The sequence below is a fragment of the Hylobates moloch genome, unplaced genomic scaffold (assembly GCF_009828535.3).
Source record: "Hylobates moloch isolate HMO894 unplaced genomic scaffold, HMol_V3 SCAFFOLD_1, whole genome shotgun sequence".
NCBI classification, from domain to species: Eukaryota; Metazoa; Chordata; class Mammalia; order Primates; family Hylobatidae; genus Hylobates; species Hylobates moloch.
In genome coordinates, this window is record NW_026652276.1 from 94,865,508 (window position 1) to 94,893,164 (window position 27,657).

The 27,657-nt window shown below is 49.5% G+C and overlaps 1 protein-coding gene across 5 annotated transcripts in view; it reads left to right on the forward strand.

Annotated features, from left to right (window-relative positions):
• The window catches only part of SDK1 (sidekick cell adhesion molecule 1), a 659,503-nt gene extending 637,722 nt beyond the window's left edge, over window positions 1-21,781 (forward strand). For 3 of the 5 annotated variants that reach the window (XM_058442281.1, XM_058442290.1, XM_058442293.1), the window contains 3 exons: window positions 535-664; window positions 17,939-18,407; window positions 18,628-20,392. In XM_058442281.1, the coding sequence (XP_058298264.1) occupies window positions 535-664; window positions 17,939-18,199 (391 nt within the window). In that variant the 3' untranslated portion in view covers window positions 18,200-18,407; window positions 18,628-20,392. Of the gene's footprint in view, window positions 1-534; window positions 665-17,938; window positions 18,408-18,627; window positions 20,393-21,488 lie in introns of those variants that run through there. The other 2 variants (XM_058442285.1, XM_058442284.1) reach the window with 2 other exon arrangements.
• Window positions 21,782-27,657: the final 5,876 nt, after the last annotated feature.

The following is a 27,657-nucleotide window of genomic DNA, read 5'->3' on the forward strand; positions in this document are numbered from 1 at the left end:
TAGAATTCCACCAGCCAGAGAGGACGAATGCTCCCCCACCAGACAGGGAGACCAGTCCTGGTGCAAACTTCCCCAATTCCCTCTCATCCGTAGGAGACAATTCCCACTCCTTAGCATGGCAGATCAGACTGTTCCTCATGACTCCATCCTCCTCATCTCTCTCCATTGCACTCCCATGTCTGCATCTGGCGAGCACCTACGCTCCTCGGCCTCCTATCTGTCCTGACCTCAGGGTACTCTTTGTACATGAGTGTCTCACTGCCCCCCCCGCCGCCCTCCGGCACAGACCAGCTCTTCCCCCATGCCTGCAGGCCTAGCACAGTCTCCACAACTGACAGGCACAGATACACAGAGGCTGTTGACCCACCAGGTAGCCAGTGCTCAGAATTTTTTGCATCAGTTGCCAAAGTGATGTCAAAGGCTATGGGTTTCCTCTTAGTCCAATGCAATAAAGGCCAGATGCCAGGTTAGGAGGCCTCCAGGGGAGGGCGTCTTTTGCCCAGAGGGTAATTGCAGCATGGGTCCTCATCCTAGGTCCCCACCCCGGCCTAGCCCCGGTGGCCTGCACTACTCAGACGAGGACATCTGCAACAAGTACAATGGTGCCGTGCTGACCGAGAGCGTGAGCCTCAAAGAGAAGTCGGCGGATGCATCAGAATCCGAGGTCAGTGTTGGTGCCTACTTCCGGGCAGTGACCATCAGCCCCTACTTCTGCAGTGAGACTTCTGCCTCCTCAGGCTGTCTTGTCCTATTTGAGTCTCATAACATCCCCACAGGCAGAGCCAAGGACAAAGGGCTTCCTTTTGCAGATGAGAAAAACATAAGAGAGCCGAAATTCAACCCCACGGCCTGCTCTGGGCCCCGCAGAGCTTACACAGCCTCAAGCAGTCTAGACACTCCAAGGCCGATTCATGGAGGAGCAGGTTGTGACTCCTAAGTCCTGGGATCTGCTTTAGGCCCAGCAGAGCTCACACAGCTTCGAGCAGTCTAGATGCTCCAAGGCTGACTGATGGAAGCGCAGGTTCTGATTCCTAAGTCCCAGAGACCCCAGTGAGAGATAGGCAAGGCTGGTGCCCTCTGTGAGTGGTTCCTTGCAGAGCAGAGTGTGGGTGTTGCCTGGGTGCCAGCAGGCTAAGTGTCGGATCGTCGCTTTCACGTGCCCCATCTCATGTAGTCCCGGGGGTAACTGGGCCTAGACCACCTCTTATAGATGGAGCCAGCAGGGCTCAGGGAAGATCAATAACTTGCCCAGTGTGGACTCCTGCCTCGGAAGCCCATTCTCTCTCCATTTCACTTTCAGAGATAAACATAGGTTGCCATAAAAATTGGTGGTCTGTAGACCCCAGTTAGGGTGGCAGCAGGTCTGATCCTGCGGGGCGGATAGAAAATGTGACACCTTCACCAGAGAGGAGCTTCCTGCTCACCCCTGGACATTCACTTCCCCCTACACCCTGCCAGCCTCCCACCCTGCCCAGGAAGCTTCTGTCCTAGCTCCCTCCCTTGTGCTGAAGAAGAGGGATTTACTCACGGCAGTTCCGGGTCACGTATGGGGCTCAGGGTGAGCCCAGACTTGGGATGTGTTCCTCTCCTCACCGAGCAGCTGGACCAGGGAGATGGCTTCCCCAGGGGAATGTCAGCCTCCACGCGCTCCCTCCAGGACCTCAGGGCCTCCCTCCAGGCACTCCCTCCAGGACCCCAGGGCCTACCCGCCTCAGGCCTCCCCTGCACCTGGGTGTGCAGCATTTCAGACGTGGAGTGTGTTTCCTGTGTGAGGTCCTGTGCAGTGTCACCCAAAGGGACTTTAACCAGCAAGACAGCCACGAGGGGGCTCCAAGCAGGGGGCTCAACACACCTTCCCTACAGGTGCACCATCTCCGTTTCTCATACCTACCAGCAAAAACAGCAGAAGCAGTAATTGGAGAGGTTGCCCCTTCGGTCCCGAACTTTCTTCTTTTGGATATGCCAGGCCTGGAGAGGGGTGAAAATCACCAACCATTAGTTGTACACATAGGCCTGCCCCGCCTCCTGGCACTCAGGTTCTAAATCAATATTTAATCTAAAATAAGTCTCACCTTCATTTTAACCTGAATTCAGGCCTTATTGAGCCCCGGGGCTCTATCAAATGGCTTCTTTTCAATTGTGGGTTGTAGATGAACTCCCGGCGGGAAGGGCCAGCAGGTGGGTGTGGCGACGCCGGTTCTGCTTTGCTTCGCGTGTTCTGTTTACAGAGGACGCCAGGTTCGCTGTTGGCACCATAGCCCTGGGCTTGGCAGAAACAGCAGGCAGCAAAGCAGATGCTCGGAAAGGGACATCTGTCTAAAACTGAGGGGCTATCAAGTGAAATCCTGCAAAACTGACCTGCCTTTTTGTGATAAGGAAAAAGCTTATCACAAGCTTGCTGCATGTACGAAAGCAGCACGTTGTGTGGAGTAGGGCAGCCTTCGAGCAGGACGGTCTGTGTCAGCAAAGAGGCGCATCTCACAGCGCTGGCCTTGGGCCTGTCCCTGCTGCCGCTGCCGGACTGCTGCTCTTTAGAGAATCCAGGCAACTTGGGGGTGTCATAGCTGTGGGTGGTTCCTGTGCGCTGAGCACTCACTGCTGTGTGTTTCCAGCACTCACTGTGGGCCTGGCCCTGGGTGAACGTGCACTCCTTTGCTGCCCACCCCAGCCCCATGAGGTGGGGCCAGTCTCCTTATTGGTCAGAGTCTGAGTTTGTCCAGCAGGCGGCTGTTGAAGCTGACACCCAGCCAGACCCCCGTGTCTCCAGAGCTCAGTGTACCCCTCCCCTCCCCATTGGTCTCCTCCAGCCCCACACCAGAGGAAGGGGAGGGAAGCATCCAGGGATGGTGTGTCCTAGAGCAGGCGGGCAGGATTGGATCTGTGAACTCTGAATATTTGTTCCTAAAAGCACTTTCAACATGGGCTAATGGAACGCATTTGGTCTGTTTCTCCCCCAACATATGTGGTATGTTTGGAGATTTAACATCGGCAAATGTTTATGGAAGATTATTGAGCACACCCGTGAACTGAGCTAAGCATACACATTCACGCATGCATGCACACATGAACACATATGTACATGTACACACGTGTGCACACACACATGCCTACACACCTGAATACATGCACACACCTGCATACACACATGCATACCTGAATACAGCACACAACACACACACCTACATGCACACACACATGCACACATATCTATACATACACACATGCACACACATATACATATACCTATACACCTGAATACATGCATGCACATGCACACACATGCATACATAAATACATACAACATACCCACACCTAAATACACATATGCACACATATGTACACATACACACATGCAAACACATACATATACCTATACACCTGAATACATACATACACATGCATACACACATGCATACTTAAATACACACAAACATGCACATACCTAAATACACACATGTACACATACCTGTGCACATGTACATATAACTACACACCTGAATACATGCACACACACACATGCACACGTACACACACCCACACACACATACCTAAATATGTACATGCAAAAATATGCATGTACACACATACATCATATACGCATACATATACCTACATACCTAAACACATGCACACAGGCACATGGCTCACACATACATGTATGTACACATGCATATATACACATGCATACATACCTAAATACAAGTGCAAGCACACATGCATACCACCATGCACATATGTACATATATGCACAACACATACAAACCTAAATACACACATGTACACACATACATACATGCCTGCACATATGCATACGCACCTAAATACAAACACGTACACAGAGGTAGCATGAGGGAGGGAGGTGAGTGTGGGGATGGGGGAAGAAGGGTAGAAGGCAGGACATGGAACCCACACTAAATGGAATTCTCCACGGAGGGTGTTATCATCCTTATGTAATAGGCAGAAAGCCGAAACTAAGAGTTTTTGGATGTCTTCCCTGAGACACGCACTGATGAGCTGGACTGGAGAGGCAGACCTCGGCATCTAACTGGAAATCCCACCTTCCCACCAGTCCTGCTCTCAGAGCTAAGTCTCAGGCAGCGTGGCTGGGAGGCCAGGGGTCCTGCTCTCAGAGCTAAGTCTCAGGCAGCGTGGCTGTGGAGGCGAGGGGTCCTGCTGTCAGAGCTAAGTCTCAGGCAGCGTGGCCAAGGTGGCGAGAGGCCCGGGAGCCAGGCCACACTGCTCCCACGTGGCAAGCCCTATGCTGGAGAAAAGCGTTCCCCCAAATGTACCTCATGGTTCCTAGTGCCTTTTGGGTGACAGGCTGCTTCTGGAAGCTGATGGAAGGTGCAGACATGCTCTCCACCTACATACAGGCAGAATTTCACCTAGGATTTGGGGGCCCAAGGCCCCCTGGAAGTCTCTTACAGACCCCACCACCTAGCATCCCATAGAGTCCCAGCTAAGAATCCCCACACCTGGACCATCCTGCACTCCCCAGGTTCTTGGGCGGATAAAACGTAGCCTCCCTTGTCTGTAGAGCTCTTTGCTCTGTAACCTTGCTGCATCCTGCTTTTGAAGCTTATGAATTTGGGGGATTTGAAGGCACTCTATATTCATGGGATCCCAACAGAGGGAACTGAGGACTTAGATAGTTTTGGAAGTGCCAGCTCACATGGTAACATTCACTTTGAACCACTGTTTGAAACAGCTGGATTGAGACATAACTCACATGTCATACAATTCACTCATTTGAAGTACACAATTCAGTGGGTTTTAGTACATTCACAGAGTTGTGCAGCCATCACCACAGTCAATTTTAGAACATTTCCATCAGCCCCCAAAACACCCTGTACCGATAAGCAGTCACTCCTCAGTCTCCCCAAACCACCCACATACACCTGCAGCCAACCCTAGCTCTTGGCAACCACTAAGCTACTTTCTACCTCTCTAGATGTGCCTATGTGGACATTTCATCTGAATAAATCGTACAGTATGTTGTCTTTCATGACTGACTTCTTTCACTTAGCATGATGATTTCAATGCATTTGAACCACTTTTACTAAGTAATCAATTTGTATGTTTCATCAGTTCTCTTTTGCATTGTTTGTTTTAAAATCTGAATTCAGAACTTCTCCCTTCATAGGAAACAAACATGTTGTATTTTCCTTGACATATTTGCCCATATGGTTTCTTGGAACAGAAGTGTAATTTTTTTTTTTTTTTAGATGGAGTTTTGCTCTGTCACTCAGGCTGGAGTGCAGAGGCATGATCTCAGCTCACTGTAACCTCCACCTCCTGGGTTCAAGCAATTCTCATGCCTTGGCCTCCCATGTAGCTGGGATTACAGGTGCCTGCCACTGTGCCTGGCTGATTTTTGGTATTTTTATTAGAGACGGGGTTTTGCCATATTGGCCAGGCTGGTCTTGAACTCCTGACCTCAAGTGATCCGCCTGCCTTGGCCTCCCAAAGTGCTGGGATTATAGGCATGAGCCACTGTGCCCAGCCGGGAAGTGTATTTTTCTGTGTAGGGTCTAATGGAACACAGGCCAAATGTCACAAGGGGATTTGGAAAGGCTGCCATCTTGACAGTTATGTCCCTCCTAGTCCCCAATCACACTCTAGTCAGGATCTTCTTTTTAAAAAATGCTTTATTGGGTTATAATTCACATATCATATAATTTGCCCATTTAGAATATGCGATTCAATGGTTTTTAGTATTTTCAGAGTTTTGCAAGCATCCCCACAATTTTGGAACTTTTTCATCGCTCTAAAAAGAAACCCCATAACTCTACCAGTCACCTCCCATTCCCTTCTCCCTCCAAACCCTGGCAACCACTTTCTGTCTCTACAGATTTGCCTATCCTGAGCATTTCATATAACAGACTCATGCAATATGTGGTTTTGTGATTGGCTTATTTCATTCAGCATAACGTTTTCAGAGTTCATCAGGGTCACTGATACATGTTGTAGCACATATCAGTACTTCATTTCTATATTATATGGGGGAAAAATTCCATTGTATGGATATACCACATTTAAAAATGCATTCATCAGTTGATGAACATTTGAGTTTGTTGTGTCTGGGATCCCCAAGAGCACTCCCAAGTTCAGTGATTCACTAGAAGGACTCACAGAATTCAGCACACAGCATCCTCATGACTAAGATTTATTACAGCAAAAGAATACGGAGCAAAATCACAAAGGGAACATGTGCACAGAGCAAAGTCCAGAGGAGCCCAGGTTCATGCTTCTAAGAGTCTTCTCCTATAGAGGCACACAGGACACACTTAATCCTCCACCAGAGAGCTGTGAGGACACGTATGAATTGTTATCTACCACGGCTTTACCATAGCCTTGTACTTATAGCAAACTGCACCTGCAGTGTAGGTACTGCTGATTAGAAACTCAGTGCCCAGGGTTTTTATCAGAAGCTGGTCACATAGGCATCCTCTGCCAAGCATGTACCAAAACTCCAGACTCCAGAAAGAAAGCAGGTGTTTGGCATAAACCATATTATTTGTACAGTTTAGACACTGCAGTCTTATAATTTAGGGAAAACATTTTATCAATGAAAGGAAATTTTACCAGCCAAGTTCCCAGATGCCAATCAAGGGTAATCTTTGAAAGCAGGTCTTTTTAAGGCTAGTGGTCTCAGGCCTGCTCTGTTAACTTTTTTTCACACCAGATTGTTTCTACTTTTTGGCTACTGTGAACAATATGCCCTTTATCTGGTTGACTTTGGTGAGTGTTTTTATTATCAAAAAGCCTGGAGTTTTGTCAGATGGTTTCTCTGTGTCTGTTTGGATGGTTTTTTTCCTTTGTTCTATTTATATGGTACATTACATTAACTAATGTTTGGATGTTAAACCAACCTTGCATTCCTGCAATAAATACCCATTTTTCATAGTGTATAATCCTTTCTATATGTTGCTGGATTCAGTTTTCAATATTGCTGAGCATTTTTATATCCACACTTATAAGCGATATAGGTCTGTAGTTTACTTGTCTTATTTATCTTTGTGTGATTTTTATATTAGGGTAATATTGGCCTTACTGAATGATTTGGGAAGTATTTCTTCCACAACTGATATTAATTCTTTAAATGTTTGATAGATTTCATCAGTGAAGTCCTCTGGTCTTGGGCTTTTGTTTGTGGGAAATTGTTAATTACTAGTTCTATCTCTTTGTTGGTTATAGATTTACTCAATTTTTCCTTTTTTTTTTTGTTAAGTGTCACTCCTTTGTGTCTTTCTAAGGATTTTTTAATGTTATCTCATTAATTTATTAAGATACAGTTGCTTATAGTTGTGTACAGTTGTTTATAATCCTTCATTTTTGTAAAGGTGGTGGTAATTAATATCAATAATTCATTCCTGATTTTAATAATTTGAGTCTTCTCTCATATTTCTGGTTAAAGTTTTGTCAATTTTGTTAGTCTTTGCAAAGAACCAACTTGTTGTTTCATTGATTTTCTCTATTATTTTTCTACTTTCTATTTCATTTATTTCTACTCTAATCTTTATGACTTTCTTTCTTCTGCTTGCTTTGGAGTTAATTTGCTCTTCTTTTTTCAATTTCCTAAGTTAGAAGTTTACATTGTTGATTTGAGATCTTTCTTTTTTTGTAAATACAGGACTTTATAGCTAAAAATTCCCCTCTAACCACTGTGTTAGCTGAATCTCATAAGTTTTAATATGTTGTGTTTTTGTTTTCACTCATTTCAAAGTATTTTTTAAATTTTCTCTGTAATTCCTTCTTTGATACATTCATTATTTAGGAGTATATTTTACATTTCCTCATATTTGTGAATTTCTCACCTTTTCTTCTGTTATTTATTTCTAATTGTATCCTATTTTGGTCAGAGAAACCATAATTTATATATTTTCAGTCCTTTAAAATTCACTGGGTCTTATTTTAAGGCCTGGCATATGGTCTATACTGGAGAATGTTTCCTATCCACTTGAGAAGAATGTGTTATTCTGCTGTTTTGGGGTGGAGTGTTCTGTATGTGTCTGTAGGTCCAGTTGATTTGTCATGTTGTTTCCATCTTCTATATGTATGATCTTCTTCCCAGTTCTGCCATTTGTTAATGCATTGACATCTCTGTTTGTATTGAATTGTCTGTGTCGCTTCAAATCTATTCATTTAATTTCATGTATTTTGAGGCTCTGTTAGGTGCATGTATGTTTATAATTGTTATATCTTCTTGATATATTTACCGTTTTATCAGATATTTGCTTTCTAATAAAGATATGTCTCATATCTTTATTCCCTGTTTTCCATTATCAGCTTCTTTTTGTTAAATGAATTTTCCAAATATATCATTTTGACTTCCTTGTCTTTGCTTTTGCTCTATATTTTTGGATATTTTTGTTAGTGTCTTACTCTAGTATTGTTATCTACCTCAGATTTACAGTACATTTTTGTAACTTATGGGAACTTTACTCCTATAGCTGTATTTCTTCCTTTTCTTTTTGTGCTGTTACTATACATATTTTACCTGTAGATTAATGATTTTTATCAAATTTGGGAAACTTCAAGTCATTATTACTTCGAGTGGTTTTTTTTGTTTTTTTTTTTTTGCTTTTTGCTTTCTCCTCTCGTTCTGATATTCTTATTACACGTATGTTGGTGCTGTTAGTGTTGTCTTATATTTATCAAAGTCTCTGTCCATTTTTAAAGGTCTTTTTTTCAGACTGCATAATCTCTATCAATCTATCTTTAAGTGAACTGATTCTTTCCTCTGCCAGCTCAAGTCTACTACTGAGCCTATCTAATGAATTTTAAATTTCAGTTATTGTCTTTTTCAACTCAAGAACTTCCCACTTCTGTTTTTAAAATAATTTCTATCACTTTATTGATATTCTTCAATTGTCATCATACTTTTGTTTAATTTTTTAAACATGGTCTCCTTTAGTTCTTTGAACATAATTATAATAGCTACCTTTGAAGTCTTTGCCTGCTTAGTCCAATGTTTGGGCACCCTCAGAGGCTACCTTCTTTTTTTTTTTTTTTTCCTGTGTATGCATTATACTTTACTCGGTTTTTTTGAAAACAGATCATTTTTGATCATATATTGTAGCAACTCTGAATAATGATATTCATGCCTCATTGAGGGTTATTGTTGCTTGCTTGTTTGTTTAGTGATTTGGCTGGATTCGTTCAGTGAAGTCCATTTCCCCTGCATTGTGTGTGCTCTGATGTTGCTCCTCAGTCTTGGGCAATGCATAGAGTCTTCCTGCCTACTAGGGATGACTGTGGTTTTAGCTGGGCTCCCTTTGCCTGTCCCCATTAAGATTCTGGATGGTTTACCACTATTGGTATCATACCCAGCAGTTAACCTCCACTACTTGCTAGCTCTGGTTTTTCCAGCAATGCCTTAGTGCATAAATTGCTCCTCACTTTCTGATCTAGTTGAAGTCCAGCTTTTCTGCAGTTGCCAGATGCTGTCAGTCTTTGAAGCTTGCTCTGACACTAAGAGGCCTCTTCTTAGCTTCAGAAGTCTCTCTTCCTGGTTCTGTCTGCTAAACTGCTAGCTGGTTTTACTGCTTCCATTGTTGCTGACATGGAACTACCAGCTTCCTCTTCATTCCTCACTCCCAAAGGCTCCACAGTTTTCAACAATGTCCTTAGGTATGCTCTGTTCCAAATAAAGTCATTTTCCTCAGTCAGAGCTGGAAACTCTCTGTTCTTACAGAATAACTCTCCACTCTGTGCAGGACCTCTGTGTCACTGCATCAAAGTGGAGGTGAGGACAATAGCCTTCTTCTTCCATAGTGACACACCCGCTACATAAGTGGGGCACTGGGTTGAGAGGGCAGTCCCTGGACTTCTGGGCCTGCTCCTCCCAGCATGGGACTTCTTCCTACAAACAAGCTGGGGTGGAGGCACTCAGGGCCCAGTATTCTTGGCCTACGACACCTGGTACAGACTCCCAGCTTACAAGCAAAGGCTGGATGGGGGACAGGAGCCCTAGTACTCTTGGCCATCTTTGCCTAGAATACAGCTTCTTCAGCATGGAGTTGGGTTGGGGGAAAGTAGAAGCTCGATAAGAGATGCCAGAACTTTCCTCTGCAACTTAAATTCCTAAACCAGCAGCCCTGCCTTGTTGCCACATCTGCCCAGGGTGGAGTTTCCGTCACACTGAGCTGGGGGCACTGGATAGGGAGAGCAGGCCATGGCTCAAGCACCACAGGCTCTCACTATTGAGTGAGATTTAGCAGATCTTCTTGTATCAATCTTTCTCCATTTGCTATCTACTCTTAGCACCATTTCCAAATACATTTTTTTTTTTTTTTTTTTTGAGAGGGAGTCTTGCTCTGTCACCCAGGCTGGAGTGCAGTGGTATGATCTCAGCTCACTGCAACCTCTGCCTCCTGGGTTCAAATAATTCTCCCTCCTCAGCCTCCCAAGTAGCTGTGATCACAGGTGTGTGCCACCACACCGGGCTAATTTTTGTATTTTTAGTAGAGACGGGGTTTCACCATGTTGGCCAGGATGGTCTCGAACTCCTGACGTCAGGTGATCCACCCGTCTGGTCCTGTCAAAATGCTGGGATTACAGGCATGAGCCACTCCACCCAGCCTTCAGAGATTTTAGATGGTTATTTATAAAATACTTTTCACCAGTTAAATCATTGTTCGACTGGGGAGAGGGTCTGCTGACCTCCTCACATTGCCATTCCAGAAATATCCTGGCCTTCATGACTAGTAACTCTGATATTCAAAGGGGACTGGGAAGAAATGTGAGCTTTGGCCTGGTGCCTTAACTCCAAATTTACAGAAACAGAATCCAGTTACCGAACTGCAGAAAAGGCTGTTAGAGAAGAAAGCATTGCAGGAAAAGCAGACCGAGGGTTGCTCAGCAATGGAATAAACCCAAAAGCTGTAACGTTGGTTTTCAAATAGGACTATCTAAAAAGTGGCTTGGATTTAGATGAGGGTTTAAGACGTTTATCCTGTCTACTGGAGGCAGCTTATAGATTTGAATACATTATAAACTGAAATGTTAGGAATAAAGAGTAATGTACGTCCTTGGCCCTGGCTTCAAGCCAGTGTTTTGACACAGCATGGTTGTTGGTTAAAGCCGTGGACAGAGGCAGGCTTCTGCTCGCGCTCTTCTCTAGGGTCCAGGGGATAAGGAGTGAGAAGCCCTGTGTGGTCTCTGCTAGAAAAACTCTCCTGAGAAGCGAAGATTTCACTAAGAAAACAGTGAGGCCATCCTTTTATCCCCCAGGACATTTTTAAACCACTCTCAGAACTATTGCTAAAGTGAAAATTCTGCAGATCCATTCCCAGGCACTCAGGAGCCTTCCTAATCAGTGGTGCTCCTCTGAATTATGCCCTAAGGGTCAGACGACACATGCTGTGGCTATTTCTGTTTTTCTGTTTAGAAACAAGAGGGTTTGTCACGGTTTTATCACATGGCTGCTTCTGAATGATATCTGCCAATCAAATCACATGTTGAAGATTGTTTTCAAAATCCAAAGAAACTGTTTTCAAAATCCCTCCTGCACCCACCAACTTGGAGCAACCCCATCGTACCCAATTAATTCCTTAATAATATTTGAGTCTTTCATCTTGCCAACATAATACCCAAAGTGTCGAGATTATCTTTATTAGCTGCTTTCCAGGCATCTGTGCACCTTTAGAAACTCTAGCAGTCGGTCTGATACCGCATCCAATCACATTCTGTCCTTCTACAGTTTCCCGGGAAACCGACACACGTTGCTACTTCACATCACACAGGAAACTTACCAAAAAAAGACCCTGCAGCATTTCCTTTTTGTCAATAATTCTAACTCACTAAAATACATCCCCATTAAAAAATAATAATGTCATATAAATAATAAACAGAGCAGGCAGCAGGAGGAAGAATGGCATTTTAAGACTGTGCTTTCTCAAAGAGGCAATGACAGGGGCTGAGCAGGAGCCAGGAAACCCAGCTTTTAGCTCCAGCTCTGCCTGACATTTATTGGTCATGTGGCCCTGGGTGTATTCTTGCTTCTCCTCCCTAAATAGAGAGCAAGAAGGAAAAGAAGCCTCTTGGAGCCTCGTGTCTCTGCTTCTTTCTGCACAATGGTTACATTCTATCTGATCAGCTGTTATTATAGAATCACCTGGCTGGGTCTGTGGGCACTGGCCACTCAGAACTCCCAGCTTTCCTCCCCAGAACAAAGCACTCTTCCCTTCCAGCTGCAGTGTGAAAAAGCCCAGGGCAAGACTCTGATTGGCTGAGCTGAAACCACATGCCCAGCCATTGGCCAATCACGGTTTTCTGAGAGGCAAGCTAGCCCATCCATGTGGTGGGGAAGAACTGCTTCCTTCAAAGAAGGGGTTGAGGCCTAGATGCAAACAACAGGAATCACTGTGAGTTGGACAACCAAGCACTCCCAGTTTGTGTCTCCTGCCAGGTCCCCTTGTTGGCACCCACGTGTGTCACAGACCCTTCTCTTGAGACTATAGGACTTTTAGATCTTTGGCTGAGGAAACACATCATGGTACATAGCAACATACATACAAGCCGTGAAGGAAATGGTATAAACGTGCAGGTGGGTGTGGGCCGTGTGCTACGCTTATTCTCTAAGCAGTTCTGGACATGCTCTTGGAAACGTGGACTCCAGCGAGAGCTCAGCAGTCCCTTGCAGACCACCCCTAGGCCCCACCCAGCATGAACCCTGCTTCCCTACAGCCTGGCAGCTGCAGGAGGAGGGGTGGGCAGGGCTGTACACAGGGCAGAGAGATGCCCAAAGGGTCACCAAGTGGGTGCAAGACAGACTAACTGAATTCATAGCATGCCCTCCCACTGAAATTGCTGATTTCTCCACCATGCAGAGATGCTTTTCATATAAGACTCACCCATATAAATAGCGTTTCTCTATCTTTTCTACAACTGGGGTTGAAGGTATCTCCTGCCTGCTACTAGAAAGATTTTATTTCTGCCACCTTTGGCTGAGAAACCAGGCTGGTTCTGGCCCCAGTCTGGCCCCGGCCAGTATGACACTAAGAAGGTCACTTGCATTTGTGGATGTTGATTCTTTCAGACCAAAGACAAGGAAATTGAATCCAGTCACCGCTTCTCTTGTTTTTCCACACTAGGATCCCTTGTGGCAGGGAAGTTGAATGGGGAAGACCCCTGGGACCTGGGAATATAGTCAAAAGAGGGTGAAAGTCTCAAATCTCATATTTGACCTTCAGATAATAATGAACCCTAACCCCAGTTTGTGAAACCTAGCACTAAATTTCTGTCAACCGTTCCTAAATATTCTGTGAATTTCCCGTGAGAAAAGTGATTCCTTCACTGTATTTCAATACATGTGATTTTCCCTAAGTTTCAGGAAGTTTAGATTCCAAGTTGGTCTCTAAAGAAGTAACAAACCCAATTCGGGGGCTAGTCATGGAGATTCCTTTGGCTTCCTTCAGATGATCTTTGTTCCCTTTTCTTCCGTTTTAGTTTACACAGAGCTTTACCTTGTAAGCCACCTCAAGTCCCCTAGAAAACAAATGAAGAATAAATCTTAAACAGGACAGGTGCAGAGGCTCACACCTGTAATCTCGGCACTTTGGGAGGCCGAGGCAGGCAGATCACCTGGGGTCAGGAGTTCGAGACCAGCCTTTCCAACATGGTGAAACCCCGTTTCTACTAAAAATACAAAAATTAGCCAGGTGTGGTCGCGGACATCTGTAATCCCAGATACTCAGGAGGCTGAGGCACGAGAATAGCTTGAACCCAGGAGGCAGAGGTTGCAGTGAGCGAAGATCTCACCAGTGCACTCTAGCCTGGGCTACAAGAGTGAAACTCCCTCTCAAAAATAAATAAATAAATCTTAAACAGCCACAAATACAGATCCCTGATCTCTTCACTGAAACCCTTGAGGCCAGATATATTTAAGAATTCAGTGTTTCTCAAGTTTGGGAGTACATCATATATTAGGGAACTGCTCCAGTAGGACCGGGACAGCACTTGGTGACCAAACACATTGGTCTTCTTGTAGCAAAATATGAGAATGTTCACACTGAATAGCCCTACATCAGTTCAGCTAGGGGGAAGCTGCCAAGTTAGCTCAAGTCAGCTCAGCCTTCGCCACCAAATGAGTTATAAAAAAAAACTTTTGAGTTTCAGAGCGTTGCGGGTTTTGGAATTTGGAATAGGGGGTTGTACACCTGTTCAACGGATCCCAGGGAGAAGCCTGGAACTGGGAGTAAATTACAGGATCTGTGGAGGTGGGGAACCCTAGGGGGCTGGAGCTCAGGTGCAGGCTCCCACCCAGCCTCTCTCACTGAGCCTTGCTTCTTTATTCATAAAGTGGGAATTGTAACATCTGCATCATAGGATCCTCAGCCAGTTGCAGAGATCATGCCCGGGCATTAATCTGGTATGTAATCGGTGTTCCCGAAAAAGGAGCCACTGCCACGTTTATCATCGTCACCCGATGAAGGGGAAGCTGGCTGCTCAGGGGTCTCGGTGTGTGTGGGAAGATGTGTCTTAGCTCTGCAATTCTCCTAAATGCAGAGGAGCCACAGATGGATTCAGCTGTTCTGTGTATTGCAACATAAGCCAAACAGTTTACAGTTAATGTTCAGAAAAGTCCCAAATCTGCGACTCGCTGTTAGTTTCATGTAAATATTCCAGTTAGAGGTAGATTTTCAGTCTGTGTCCCCAAATCCCAGGAGTCTCTGGCTCCCCGCTACGCCTTCATGGGGTTTCTGCACAGCCTGGAGGGTGACCGCTCTCACAGGCCTCCGGGACAGATGCAAGTCCCTAGGTGCGGGATGATGTGGGCTCATGGATCAGAGCTTCCTGCCTGGGTGCTGATGTGGGTAATTCACTCTGACTCTCAGATGAGGGAGGAGCCGGCAGGAACATGGCTCACAGCACCCAGGGACGCTTTTGTTTTCCTGGGTCTCGGTGTGGACTCCCTGCAAAATTAGGGGAGCTGGCAACTCTCCCATCTCCTGCCCACCCCCGCCTCCAGCTGCAAGGACGTGGCTTACACACCCTGGGGAAACTGGATTGGCAGTTTTCCTTCTAGAGTGCTTACTTCTTCTGAAAGAGCTGCTGTGGCTGGCAATGGGGCCCACATCTGGGGCCACAGCCGTCTGTCTTAACACCCACAAGGCGCAGCTCCCAGCCTGGCTGCTGATCAGAATCCTCAGGGAGCCTCTAAAAAAATGCGCATTCCCCAGCCTCCGACAGACCCACAGAGTCAGGATAGCTGGAGCCACTCCCAGGAATCTGCTGCCTCAATGCACAGCTGATGATCCTCAGATGGCATTTCAAGGCCGCTCACTCTTTTACCCCCTCCCCAGTTCCCTTGATACCTTCTGGGGAGAGAAAAAGGTCAGGTCTGCCTGACCCCTGTGAGAGACGGGGGCCCTGGGAAGCATCTTAGCGTTAGTTCCACAGCAGAGCCTTGGTCTCTGTGCCACCAAGTGGATCCCCTAGGAGCCCAGGAAGCTGTTAGGACGCACAGGTGAGGGTCCCAGGATGCTTCTGTGCATCTGGGAGGATGTGGCACATATCAGCAAAACCAAGAAACCTCCACCTTCTTAGGGGAAAAAAAAAAATCAATTTCATCCTCTGCTTTCTCCTTTTTTTTTTTTTTCGAGATGGAGTCTGACTCTGTTGCCCAGGCTGGAGTACAGTGGCGAGATCTCGGCTCACTGCAACCTCAAGAATCCCTTGAACCCAGGTTCAAGGGATTCTCCTGCCTCAGCCTCCCAAGTAGCTGGTATTACAGGCGCCCGCCACCATGCCCAGCTAATTTTTGTATTTTTAGTAGAGACAGCTTTCACCGTGTTGGACAGGCTGGTCTCGAACTCCTGACCTCAGGTGATCTGCCGACCTCAGGTGATCCGCCTGCCTCAGCCTCCCAAAGTCCACTTTCTCCTTTAACAGCCCTTCCAATGACTTCACATCAAATCAAAAGACCATAAAATAGAGGTTTGCTTTCAGAAAATGAACATAGAAAACATGCAGGGTCCATGTTCTTAATGGAAGCTGCTGATTTATTTTACAAAAAGGAAAAAAAAAAAAACCTCAAAGAGACTGATCTTCAAACATCAGTGGGAGGCCCCAGGCCACTTTTCTGTGCGTTTGAGGGGCCAGGCCATTCAGTACCTGGCCAGGGAGACATGTTAGACACCCTGGCTTATTCAGACGGTTTCATTTCTCGGCCCCCTCCCCACCCTCGGAGGTCTCTGTGGATGTGATGTCACATGATCACTTGCAAGGGGAGGATGCACCCCCAATCCTCTCCCCTCATCACCTCCGCCATCCCCTCCCTTCTACTTCACCCCCCACCCCCTCCTGTCCCCTCTACCTCATCACCCCCCACCCCCCTCCCCTCCCCCCTTCTACTTCATCACCTCCTACCCCTCCCCTCCCCACTACCTCATGACCCCCAACCCCCTCCTCTCCCTTCCACCTCATCACCCCCACCCCCTCCCCTCCCCTCTACCTCATCACCCCCCACCCCCTTCCCTCCCCTCCACCTCATCACTCCCCCACCCCCTCCCTCCCCTCTACCTCATCACCCCCCACACCCACCCTCCCCTCTACCTCATCACCCCCCCACCCCCTCCCTCCCCTCTACCTCGTCACCTTTCCCACCAGCTCCCCTCTACCTGGTCACCTCCAGAATCCTTTTGTTTTGGTCTGTAGCAGCCCACATCTTAGTCTCAGGCAAGCCAAAGACCCAGATCTTCCCCACCCCTGGGGCTCTTCTATGTTCTGCCCTGTAAGGGCAGGCAGAGTCCCCTGGGGCCTGTGTGGGGAGGCTGCATAGACCTCTGCTGAGTGGGGAGGCCACCTAGATCTTTGCTGGGATGGGAAGCCCATGTAGACCTCTCCTGAGTGAGGGAGGCCATGTAGATCTCTCCTGAGTGGGGAGGCCGTGTGGATCTCTCCTGGGGTGAGGAAGACTGTGTAGACCTCTCCTGAGTGGGGAGGCCAGGTAGACCTCTCTTGAGTGAGGGAGGCCGCATAGATCTCTCCTGAGTGGGGAGGCCGCGTAGATCTCTCCTGAGTGAGGGAGGCCGTGTAGATCTCTCCTGAGTGAGGGAGGCCGTGTAGATCTCTCCTGAGTGGGGAGGCCGCGTAGATCTCTCCTGAGTGGGGAGGCCGTGTAGACCTCTCCTGAGTGGGGAGGCCAGGTAGACCTCTCTTGAGTGAGGGAGGCCGTGTAGATCTCTCCTGAGTGGGGAGGCCGCGTAGATCTCTCCTGAGTGAGGGAGGCCGTGTAGATCTCTCCTGAGTGAGGGAGGCCGTGTAGATCTCTCCTGAGTGGGGAGGCCGCGTAGATCTCTCCTGAGTGGGGAGGCCGTGTAGACCTCTCCTGAGTGGGGAGGCCAGGTAGACCTCTCTTGAGTGAGGGAGGCCGTGTAGATCTCTCCTGAGTGGGGAGGCTGTGTGGACCTCTCCTGAGTGAGGGAGGCCGTGTAGATCTCTCCTGGGGTGAGGGAGGCTACATAGACCTCTCCTGAGTGGGGAGGCTGTGTGGACCTCTCCTGAGTGAGGGAGGCCAAGTAGATCTCTCCTGTGTGAGGGAGACCGCGTAGATCTCTCCTGAGTGGTGAGGCCATGTGGACCTCTCCTGGGGTGAGGAGCCCATGTAGATTGCTCCTGAGTGGGGAGGCCGCATAGACCTCTCCTGGGTGGAGGCCCAGCTCTTCTCGGAAACCTGGTGCAGAGTGAGGGGCTGGATGCAGCTGAGAAAGTGCAGTGTCGGTCACACCTGGATCAGAGAGGGGGACCTGGGGGCTGCCTGCTCTCCTGTGTGGAGGGTGGCAGAGCCTGGCATTGGGTGGGGGTGGGGAGAGGGCTGGAGACCGCGACATACGGCCCTGGGGAGGTGCCCCCACTGCCAGGCCTCCTGCCCATCACGCTCCGGGCCCTGCGCCCTGTCCTGCGCTCACACCTTCTCTCCCGGTCCCCGCAGGCCACCGACTCTGACTATGAGGACGCGCTGCCCAAGCACTCCTTCGTGAACCACTACATGAGCGACCCCACCTACTACAACTCATGGAAGCGCAGGGCCCAGGGCCGCGCACCTGCACCGCACAGGTACGAGGCGGTGGCGGGCGCCGAGGCGGGCGCACAGCTGCACCCGGTCATCACCACGCAGAGCGCGGGCGGCGTCTACACCCCCGCCGGCCCCGGCGCGCGGACTCCGCTCACCGGCTTCTCCTCCTTCGTGTGAGCAAAGCGCCGCGCCTCCCTCAGGGCGGAACGGAGGCGAACTTTCCGGAGTCTATTTTTGTTAAGACAATCAACTCCAATAACTGAGCTGAAGTTTTTGTTTAAAAAAAAAAAACTGATAAGTGATGATTTTACCTACTTGTGGACACTAGATTTCAATTAGGAAGGTTTTTTTAAACGGCTTTTTGTAACATCGCTGCAGGAAGCAGGTTTGTTTCTTTTTCTTTTCTTTTTAAGAGAAGGTGTATTTCACTGGTGCAATGGCTTGGCACCTCCGGGGCCTGGGAGGACCTTAGACCTCCTCAGCCCTGGGTTTCTCCGTCTTCAAGACCAACTAGGAAGGCTCAAGCGGGGAGGGGGAGTGGAGGGTCAGGTGAGATCTCAGAGCTGCCCCGGCCGGCCCCTGTCTCTTTCTACCTCCTCTTCCAGAGAACCAGCGGCTCACACCCTTCTCAACGCAGGACATCCTCGGCTCACAGCTCGCTCCTGGGGTTTGAAGAGCAAACGTTTTTCCCTCGGCCCAGCGCATTTTCTCCCAACTTCATCTGTTTCTCAAATATTCTCACTTGGCAGTTTCTAGGCAAGGAGTCGGCCTTCAGGTTCCTGACGGCCGGGCAGGGATGCTAAGTTGTGGCTCAGCTGTCACTGTCTGCATCACTGCAGTGGTGCGGTCCTGAGGCTTTTCTGCCTGTCTTTCCCCCTTCCTTCCCACCTGACAGCGAGGGAGAGGGAAGCCTCTTAGAGCTGGAAGCCACCACACCAGCCCTCTCCTTCCCCAAACACAGCACACGGCCAACTCCGCGGGACACGAGGACACAGGACAGCATCTCCAGAATTGCTTGTTACGTAGGAAGCGTGCATTGTTAACCAGAGTATTTTTAAAATCTTTTTAATCTTTTTTTAAACTATGTCACATGAAATGAATGCGTCTTTGCTGTCTCCAGGTGCCTTTTTATTAATTGTTCAGCTTTGTACATGGGAAAGATGAAAAGCAACAGTGTCTGCAAATAAAGCAAAACAGCTCTGAGAACACACGCTCCCGACTCGCCTCGTGCACACCAGGCCGTCCCCTCCCTCTCTCCTGGCTTCTGCCGGCTGCTCGCAGCAGCCACTGCTTCTCCACCACTGGCGCTGCTGCTGCCACCTCTCCCAGTCCGAGACCAGCTTTTAGCCTTAACAGGTTTTCTGGAAACATTTCTTTTTTTATTTAAAATTGTCATTGTTTGGTTTAAATTTTTCAGCTAGATGGAAAGAGTATGAACTACTTTGGAAAACAACAGCTCAGAGATGGCCATGCCTCCAGCCCCTCACGTCATCTTTGCAACAGATGACTGGGCTGCCATGGTCCACCCTCAGCCCGGGTCCCAGGTCTGGATGGAACGGGAGCACTGCTGCTGCCCACTGGCGTGTGTGCCCCGGGTCCCTGTGAGTGCCCCCCTCACCAGCAGAAGCGTGGCACACACAAGACTCAAGACCACCCTGTCAGTGCCCCCCAGTGCACGGCAAATGGGCGGGTGCCATTCCCCCAGTGACCTGAGGGTAGGGGACAGCTGAGCAGTATCTGGCCAGTGCCACCTGGGAGCCAGTCTCCTGGCCACGTGCAGAAAGTGTGGCCCCTTCTTGCCTAGATGTTTTGTGCACCTCCGTGGGCAGAGGATGTGGATATTGTCTGGATTCTCTGCTGTCAGCGTTGCTGAGTATGGCCCCAGAAGACCAAGGAGAGTTTTGTATAGGCTGAAATACCCCTTTTCAGTCTTTCCAAAATTAGAGGAAAGTTTCCTTTTTTCTCTCCTCCCTTCCTTCCCCTCCTTCCTTTCCTTTACCCCTCCTTTCCTTCCTTCCTCCCTTCCTCTGTTCTTTCCTCCCTCCCTCCTCTCCCTTCCTTCCTTCCTCTCTTTCCTGCTTCCTTCCCTCCCTTCTTCCCCTCCCTCCCTCTCTCCCCAATTCCTTCTTCCTTTTCTCCTCCTTTTTCTGAGTGGAGGGGGAAATATTCTAAACCAAAAATCCTAGATGCTCTGCCCAAAGCCACTTCTGCATGAGAATCGCAGCCCACAGTTCCGCAGACAAGACTCACTGCGGTGGACAGCGCCGCCTCCTTCCCCTCGGCCCCGGAGAGAGCAAAGTGGGTGGGAAGCCAGGATGTGAGCACTGGAATTTCTTGGAAGAGAAGCGATAAATGGAGACCATGGCCCTCACTGCCTTCTGTGCACTCTGATTGCTCTCTGCAGCCATAAGAATGTGGCTTTACATGCCAGGGAGAGTGTTGAGACATCTTAGGTTGAGGATGAGCAGATTTGAGATATGTTTGTTGCTCTCGGGTTTTCGATACAACATCATGACACTTTTGTTTCAAGCTCGAGTTTTCTGTCTCTCCTCCACTCTTAGTAAACCTTGATCTGTAGGGAGCGGCCTGTCCGAGGCTACGCCAGCCTCCTGGCTGCTGCTGGACTGGGCTTAGGACAGCGCCCACGCCCGTCACTCGGAGGGACTCTGTCCCATGAGAACCACCTGTGCCAAGGAACAGAGTTGGATGTTTCCAGATAGATTTCAGCCTCCCAGAGCAATGTGGGATTTGAGAAACGTCAGTTCCTAACTCCTCATCTTCAGGGAAGGAAAAGAAAATCACAGCCTAGGAAGACGGAGATTGGATTTTAATCTCAGTTTTAAAAAGAGGACCAGCAAAATGTCTCTAAGCCTGGCTAGGCGGAATGTGCTCCCGCTCTCTCCTGCCGTGCTGAAAGTCACACCTTGTGGATGCCTCATGACAGCGGTGGCTGAGTGTCCCCACCCACCCCCCACGTGGCTCGTTTCAGATTGCTTTGGCCCCGCCCTGCAAGGATGCGGTTACGGAGTGGCCAGGAGGCTCCGTCTGAGCCACAGGGATGGGTGTGCAGAGCTCCCTTCTCCTGGGGTGCCAGGGCAGAGATTCCAGGCAGGTGAGCCAAGAGAAAGCTTCCAGGCCACGTCCCCTCGGCCTCCTGCACGGCCACCTTCTGGGTAAATCGGTCCAGCCCAATCCCCTCTCCCCAGCCTCCCCTTCAGCCTCTCTCCCAGCCTGCTTTTATAAGGCGCACTTCATTCAATGCCATAGCAAAAAAAAACAAGGGGCCCCAAGGAGAAGGGCCCAGATGGCCACACACGGAACACGCCTCCACAGCCCCGGGAAGTGGATCACTCTGTACAGGTCTTCGGAGGCTGTGCTTGTATCTGACTGTGACTGGGCTGAAGCATGGTGTTTGCCTAACGGTTCGTAGCATGGTTTTTATTTCTTCCACATTCTTGGCACACAGTGTAGCTGTCCTCCTGATGAGCAACCCGTCTGCGTACCTAAGTGTGGCTCCCCGTAGGTCAGTGTCCCAGTAGCATGGATCCAGTCTGAAAGGTGACGACAACATGGAAACTCATGAGCTGAGCCCGCCCGCTGGGACACGTCTCCTTCCCGCGTCACCTTCTGGTTTAGGGAGCCCTCAGGTCAGCCCTGAAGTGTTCCCTGCAACGTTTTCTGAAATTGTGCAGAAAACCAGATCTCATTAAAAAAAAAAAAAAGAAAGAAAAAGAAAAAAATAAACAACTTGTAGGAAGACAGAGAGGTGCTATGGGTACAATTTTTAATAAAAACATTATTTTGTTCCTTAAACGCTTGTGATTTTCTTCAAGTATTGATGCAATGATTCGGAGACCTTAGGAACCTTCTTGAATTGAAAAGCTGTAAATATGAACCACTGGGACTTCACCCCAGTGCCATGCTGGACCCCCGTGCTCCCCCCAACACCCTTACCTTTATCCTGTTGACATGCAGGTGTGTACAGGCAGCATCCCCCCCAAATTGGAGTTGAGGTCAGGGGTAAAGCCACTCCACACCCTGGCCGGGTGGCCTGGGACAGGCAGCATGGAGCCTGAGCCAGTGAGACCCCCTTGCGTAGGCCAGCAGCCATTCCCAGGGCCAGCCCAACTCCACCCACCACCTGGCTGGACCACCAGAGACTTCACAGGTGTCTGGAAGGAAAAGAACAGCTCATAGCCAAACTTAGCCTTGGTTGAGGGGAAGTGGAGCTATGAGCAAGACGGCCTTCTCCTCCTAAGGGGTCTGGCCGCACCATAGCTTGTTACGCCCCACGCGTGCTCTGGGTCGAGGGAATGAGACGAGGCCATTCCCTTCCCTTTCGGAAGTGGAATTTGGCTTATTTCTTTCTTTTTAAGAGACAGGGTCTCACCCTGTTGCCTAGGATGAAGTGCAGTGGTATGATCATAGCTCACTGCAACATTTAACCTCCTGGGCTCAAATGATCCTCCCACCTCAGCCTCCCTAATTGCTGGGACTGCAGGGTGCCTGAAGTGGAATTTTCAAAGGCATCTGCCAATCACTGCAGGTACCCTGGGTTTCTGTGAAACATGGGGCCGCTGAGGCAGCCACATGCCGGGGCCAGCAGGAGGAAGCATGGCTGCCCCCTTATCACCCATCTTGCAGGCCTTTGGGCCTCAGTGGCCCCAGGAGCATTAAAAATCTCACTGTCCAGGCCACACCCAGGCCAATTAAATCAGAGTCTCTGGGGATCGGGCGCACACATTTGTTTTGAAAGCTCCCCAGGTGATTCCAATGCAGCAAGGAAGCTACGCTGCCGGGAGGAGGGGCTGGGGTGGGGACGGTGTTCTGACCTTGAATGAAGGGACAGGGTTCTGACTTTGCCAACGTTACCTTTTGCTCCAGAAGCAGTTGCTGCCACTGATAAGCCCCAGGTAAGAACCCTTTCATTTTCTGTTTTCCCACCATGTTCAGCCTACGTCCCACCACCCTCCATAATATGACATGTAAGTCTGCAGATTTCCCACCATCTCCAATATTTCAGAAGTTGCAGCTGCGGTGGAAAAGGCCCTTGACATTTACTGAACGCACACCATGTGCCTGACGGTGCTCTGTGTTCTCATTAATCCATAGAACTCCCACCAGGACCCTGTGAGGTAGGTACAGTTGGGGGGATCCCATTGCGTAGATCAGGAAACGCTCCCAGAGAGGTGGAAACATTTGCCCAAGGGTAGCCCCTGACTGAGGCAGAACAGCCCCAAACCTGGGCAGCTGGGGGCTCCGGGGCCTGGTCTCTAGGCCTGACCACTGCACTGCACTGCCTCCCACAAGGCTGTCTGCGGTCCCCCTCAGATCCGTGGGCTGTCATCCTGTGAGGAAGCATGTGGCTCTCCCTACAGCTCGGAGCCTGGCGCCATTACTGCAACATCATGTGCTGAATGCATAGGCGGCTCAGGAGATTTTATTTTCCCCGCGCCATCCTCTCCTGTCAGAAAGAGGAAAGGCATGAGTTAAGTTGGGATAGGTGATGCAAAGCCCTGTCATTACTACTATTGTTGAAAAGTTCGTGGGAGAAAGTTGTAAACGCAACGAGTTAGCCCGGAGAAAAGAACTGCCCTGTCTTGTGGGATGACGATTACATAAGAATAACTCCACAAGAAGGAAAAGCAGCCCAGGTGAGATGCCAGCCACATCGGAAGGGGGAGGAATTGAGCACAGGAGCCCTGATACGGCCTCTGGGACTCCGGCATCAGCATTTGGTTTCCCGTGGGTGAGAAAACGGAGGGAGGGGGATGGGGAGGGAGCCTCCAGCTTGATCACTCCTGGGAGGAGCCTGTGGATTTCTGGGCTTGGGGGCCCCACAGAGCCCACTGCCCATCTTTCTCCAGCCTCCGTGCCATCTAAAGCGGGCACTCCATAGGTGCAGAACCAGGAGGGACCTGCATCTTCCTGCGTTCAGGTCTCCTCTGAAAGGAACTGAATCTGGGTCCTCCTCTCCCTCACAGAGAGCCCCAACCACAGGACGTGAAGCCCCAGGCCCCGCTAGGACTCTTGAACCAACGGGCACCACCCTTAGCAAAGCATCTCTAAACTGAGCTGGGTTCTCAAGGGCCGAACTCAAGGGCAGAGCAGGTTTGCCTCCGCTGTGGCTGCCACAGCCCATTTCTCCTGCCCGACAGCAGCCTCACTGCCTCTGGGAAATTGCTCTTCCCCCAACAGATCCTGCTTGGGACAACCATTCTTTGGGGCCATCCTTCCAGGCCAAGAGGTAACGTGTGCCCCGAGCCAGGTGGAATGGGGCAGGGCAGGCGCTGCTCCCTCCTGGGAATGTAAACAATTTGAATTCCCCAGCAGGGAATGAACAACCTGGAGGCTCCTCTGAGATTCTTCTCAGAGCCCCTGGCTTCCAGAGCCCCCTTTTCTTCCTGCCGGTTTCCAAGCTGGGCTCCTGTCCACGTGTCCAGCTCGTGACGTCCCCTAAGTTCCTTTGCTGAACTTAGCCTGAGTCGGTTCATTCACCTTCTTGTAACCGAAGAACCTGCTCACGAACCTGGGGGAGCCCCCACAGGCCCGAGCTCTGGCAGCAGAGCTCCTGGGAAGGCCCTCCGGCCCTCAGAGTGGCAGCCACGTCCCTGCTCTGTGGGCTCGGGCAGGAAATGCTGCCTACCTCACGGTGCACACGCTCTCCAGCCACAACACACTCATGTCCCCAGTGTGAGTGAAAAGATTCACCCACCTAGGCTAAGGCCTCATTTACAGGGTGCCGGGGACACAGGCTGGAGCAGCCAGCCTGGCATGCTTTCCACAGAACGAGGTACTTCCAGCGGGACCAAAAAAAAAAAAAAAAATGCTCTGTGAGAGTCATGAACGAATTTACCCTTGGATGAAGTGACCACCTCTGCGGGTCAGCATCCCCACACCCACCAGCAAGAAGGTGTGGGGTTGATTCAGGTGGAAGAGCACAGAGCCATTGCACCCCTGCTGTGCGGGCCCCTGGCTCCACCCCGACCTCATGCTCTGACCCTAAGGAGAGGCAGGGGTGACCTCTGGTGTCCTTCACAGATGCAGGATCCTTACTTCCCCGCACTTAGACCCTGTGGAAAGGAGAAGCCAGATGTCACAAGATGTGGGGGCCTAACCACGGGAAGCACCAGCATGCACTGAGCTGGCCATGGGTGCCCTGGTGGCCTCAGCACCCCCATGGCCTCCACCATGGGCTCGAGGGTGACTGCAGGGTAGGACTCTCCTGTGTACCACGGTTCATACCATGGCCAGGTGAGACCCACAGTGCTAAGAAAATGGCAAACCAGGCCAGGCACAGTGGCTCATGCCTGTAATCCCAGCACTGTGGGAGGCCGAGGGGGACAGATCACCTGAGGTCAAGAGTTCGAGACCAGCCTGACCAAGATGGAGAAACCCCATCTCTACCAAAAATACAAAAAATTAGCTGGGCGTAGTGGCACGTGCCTGTAATCCCAGCCACTCGGGAGGCTGAGGCAGGAGAATCGCTTGAACCCAGGAGGTGGAGGTTGTGGTGAGCAGAGATTGCACCACTGTACTCTAGCCTGGGCAACAACAGCTAAACTCCATCTCAAAAAAAAAAAAAAGAAAAGAAAATGGCAAACCAAGACATGGTTCTGAGGTTGGTGACAAGGTCTTTCCATATTTCCCAAGAAAATCAAAATTCCACATGGTTACACCAGTGTCTGTGAAATTCACAGCTGTATTTTAGAAGTTTGGTCTTTGTCAGTAAGTGGAACCATGTGCAGATACTTTATTCGGGAACCACAGAAGCCTTTGCAAACCTTCCGGTTAAGCAGCCTATTTTTCTGAAATGCTTCGCTCGCCGGATGCTCATTTTAAAAGGATTTGAACGTGTCCATGGATTTGCACAAGTACCTCAGGATTTGCCAAAAATTCTTTCCCTTTAATGGCTTAAGTCAATTAACAGCCAGCATGGGTGAAAATTCCAAGCTGTGAATTCTGGACTCTGTGGTCTTAAAATGTCCTGCTTCTCCTCAGATAAGACAATATTCTGCAGTCATTAAGCAAACCACTCTATTATGGGGCTGAATTTCATCCAGACTGAAATATTTTAATTACAAAAAAGAGTCGTATTTCTGAGGCATCCTGAAAATGCATCCATTTCTGTGGGATTTTCCAGCCGCCATCGATATGTTTGGCCTGCAGAGCTGGTGGGTCCAGAGAGCCCCCATGGGGTCCCCAAAGGGAGGTCGAGAAGAAAATCCCATTTCCCTGGTGGAGTCCCAGGTTTACAGGAACGGGTTCCTTGCCTCTGTCTGTCTTAGGGAACATTTTGCAAGGATGTTGGGTGCCAGAGGATTGGAGAATCTGGGACTCGCTTGCCGCAGAGGTGAGGTATGGCAGAAACCAGGTGGAGATCCACAAGCTCCTGGGTAGGGGCATCTCTCATGGAGACAGGGGCCACTCAGCCTCACAGTGAGCCCCCTGCAGAGCCCTCAGCACAGGTGTGGCCTGGCCTGGGCTCTCTCACTCCACCCTCTCCCACCCATTGCTCATCCTTTCTCCACCACTGATGTCTCTCTCTCCTCTGCACTTCAGCCCATGCTCAGTCTCTTTCCCAGGAACCACCCCTCCCCACCCCCAGCGGTTCCAGCCAGCCTGGTCCCCCCATCTCTGGCCACCCACTGTCTCAGGAAGGCCACACCCTGGGACCTTGTTCATTATTTTTACATCCTCCCCATGACTAGGCCATGAGTCCCTCGAGGTTAGAGTTTGTCCTTTCTTCTTTGTTTGCACACCCCAATACCAACTCTAGCGTGCAATCCCCACATGCTGAGTGCTTCAGGGAGACGGGAGCACGTCAGATGCTACCTGCCTTGCAGCCTGCCTGTAACCAAATACTGAGCCCATGGTAGGGGCACAGCAATCTCCAAGTTATACCATTAAGTGCAAAATAAGCATGGTTCCATTTGTGTGTGTGTATGTATACGTGTATGTGAGTTGTATATGTGTATACACCATGCATGTGGGGTGGACCCAGACGTGCACACCCCCTAAGCCCCTCTCAAGAAAGGGCACAATACCATGTTGCAGAGAAAGCCTCTAGTGCCTTCAGGATTTGCCTCAGGTGCAGAGAGTTGCCTCCCCCAAGGACTCATTCTTCCAGGAGCAGCTACATCTCTGGCCGATGGAAGTGGGCGTATCAAGGAAGGTTTGGCCATTTCAGCTGGACAGGGAATAGTTCTGGTGGGACACGTTGACTCTGAAGATCCCAGGGAGTTGAGCCAAGGCTCTGCCAGGCACACAGCATGGCTGAACTCCACCCAATCCTGCCCTTCCTCCCTCCACAAGTGTGGACCCTGATGCAAACCCTTCCTTCCCCATTCACTCTGAGGGCCACTTTTAGAGATCTGCTCTGTAACACATGGAAAGAGCTGCCTGGGAAACCAGGCCAGACACCCTCAGGGAACTCCTCTCCCCTGGACTTGCCTGCCCTGCCAGTGAAGCCAGCACTTCTGGATTTTGGGGATCTGCTGAAATGTCAACCACATGTGCAAAGTCATATGAGAAAGGAAATGTCTTCATAGTACATACACTACATGGCTCAGTTGTGGGTGGTATTTAAGTAGCTATTATATATTGAACTTTGTGTATTGACTTGTTAACAAATT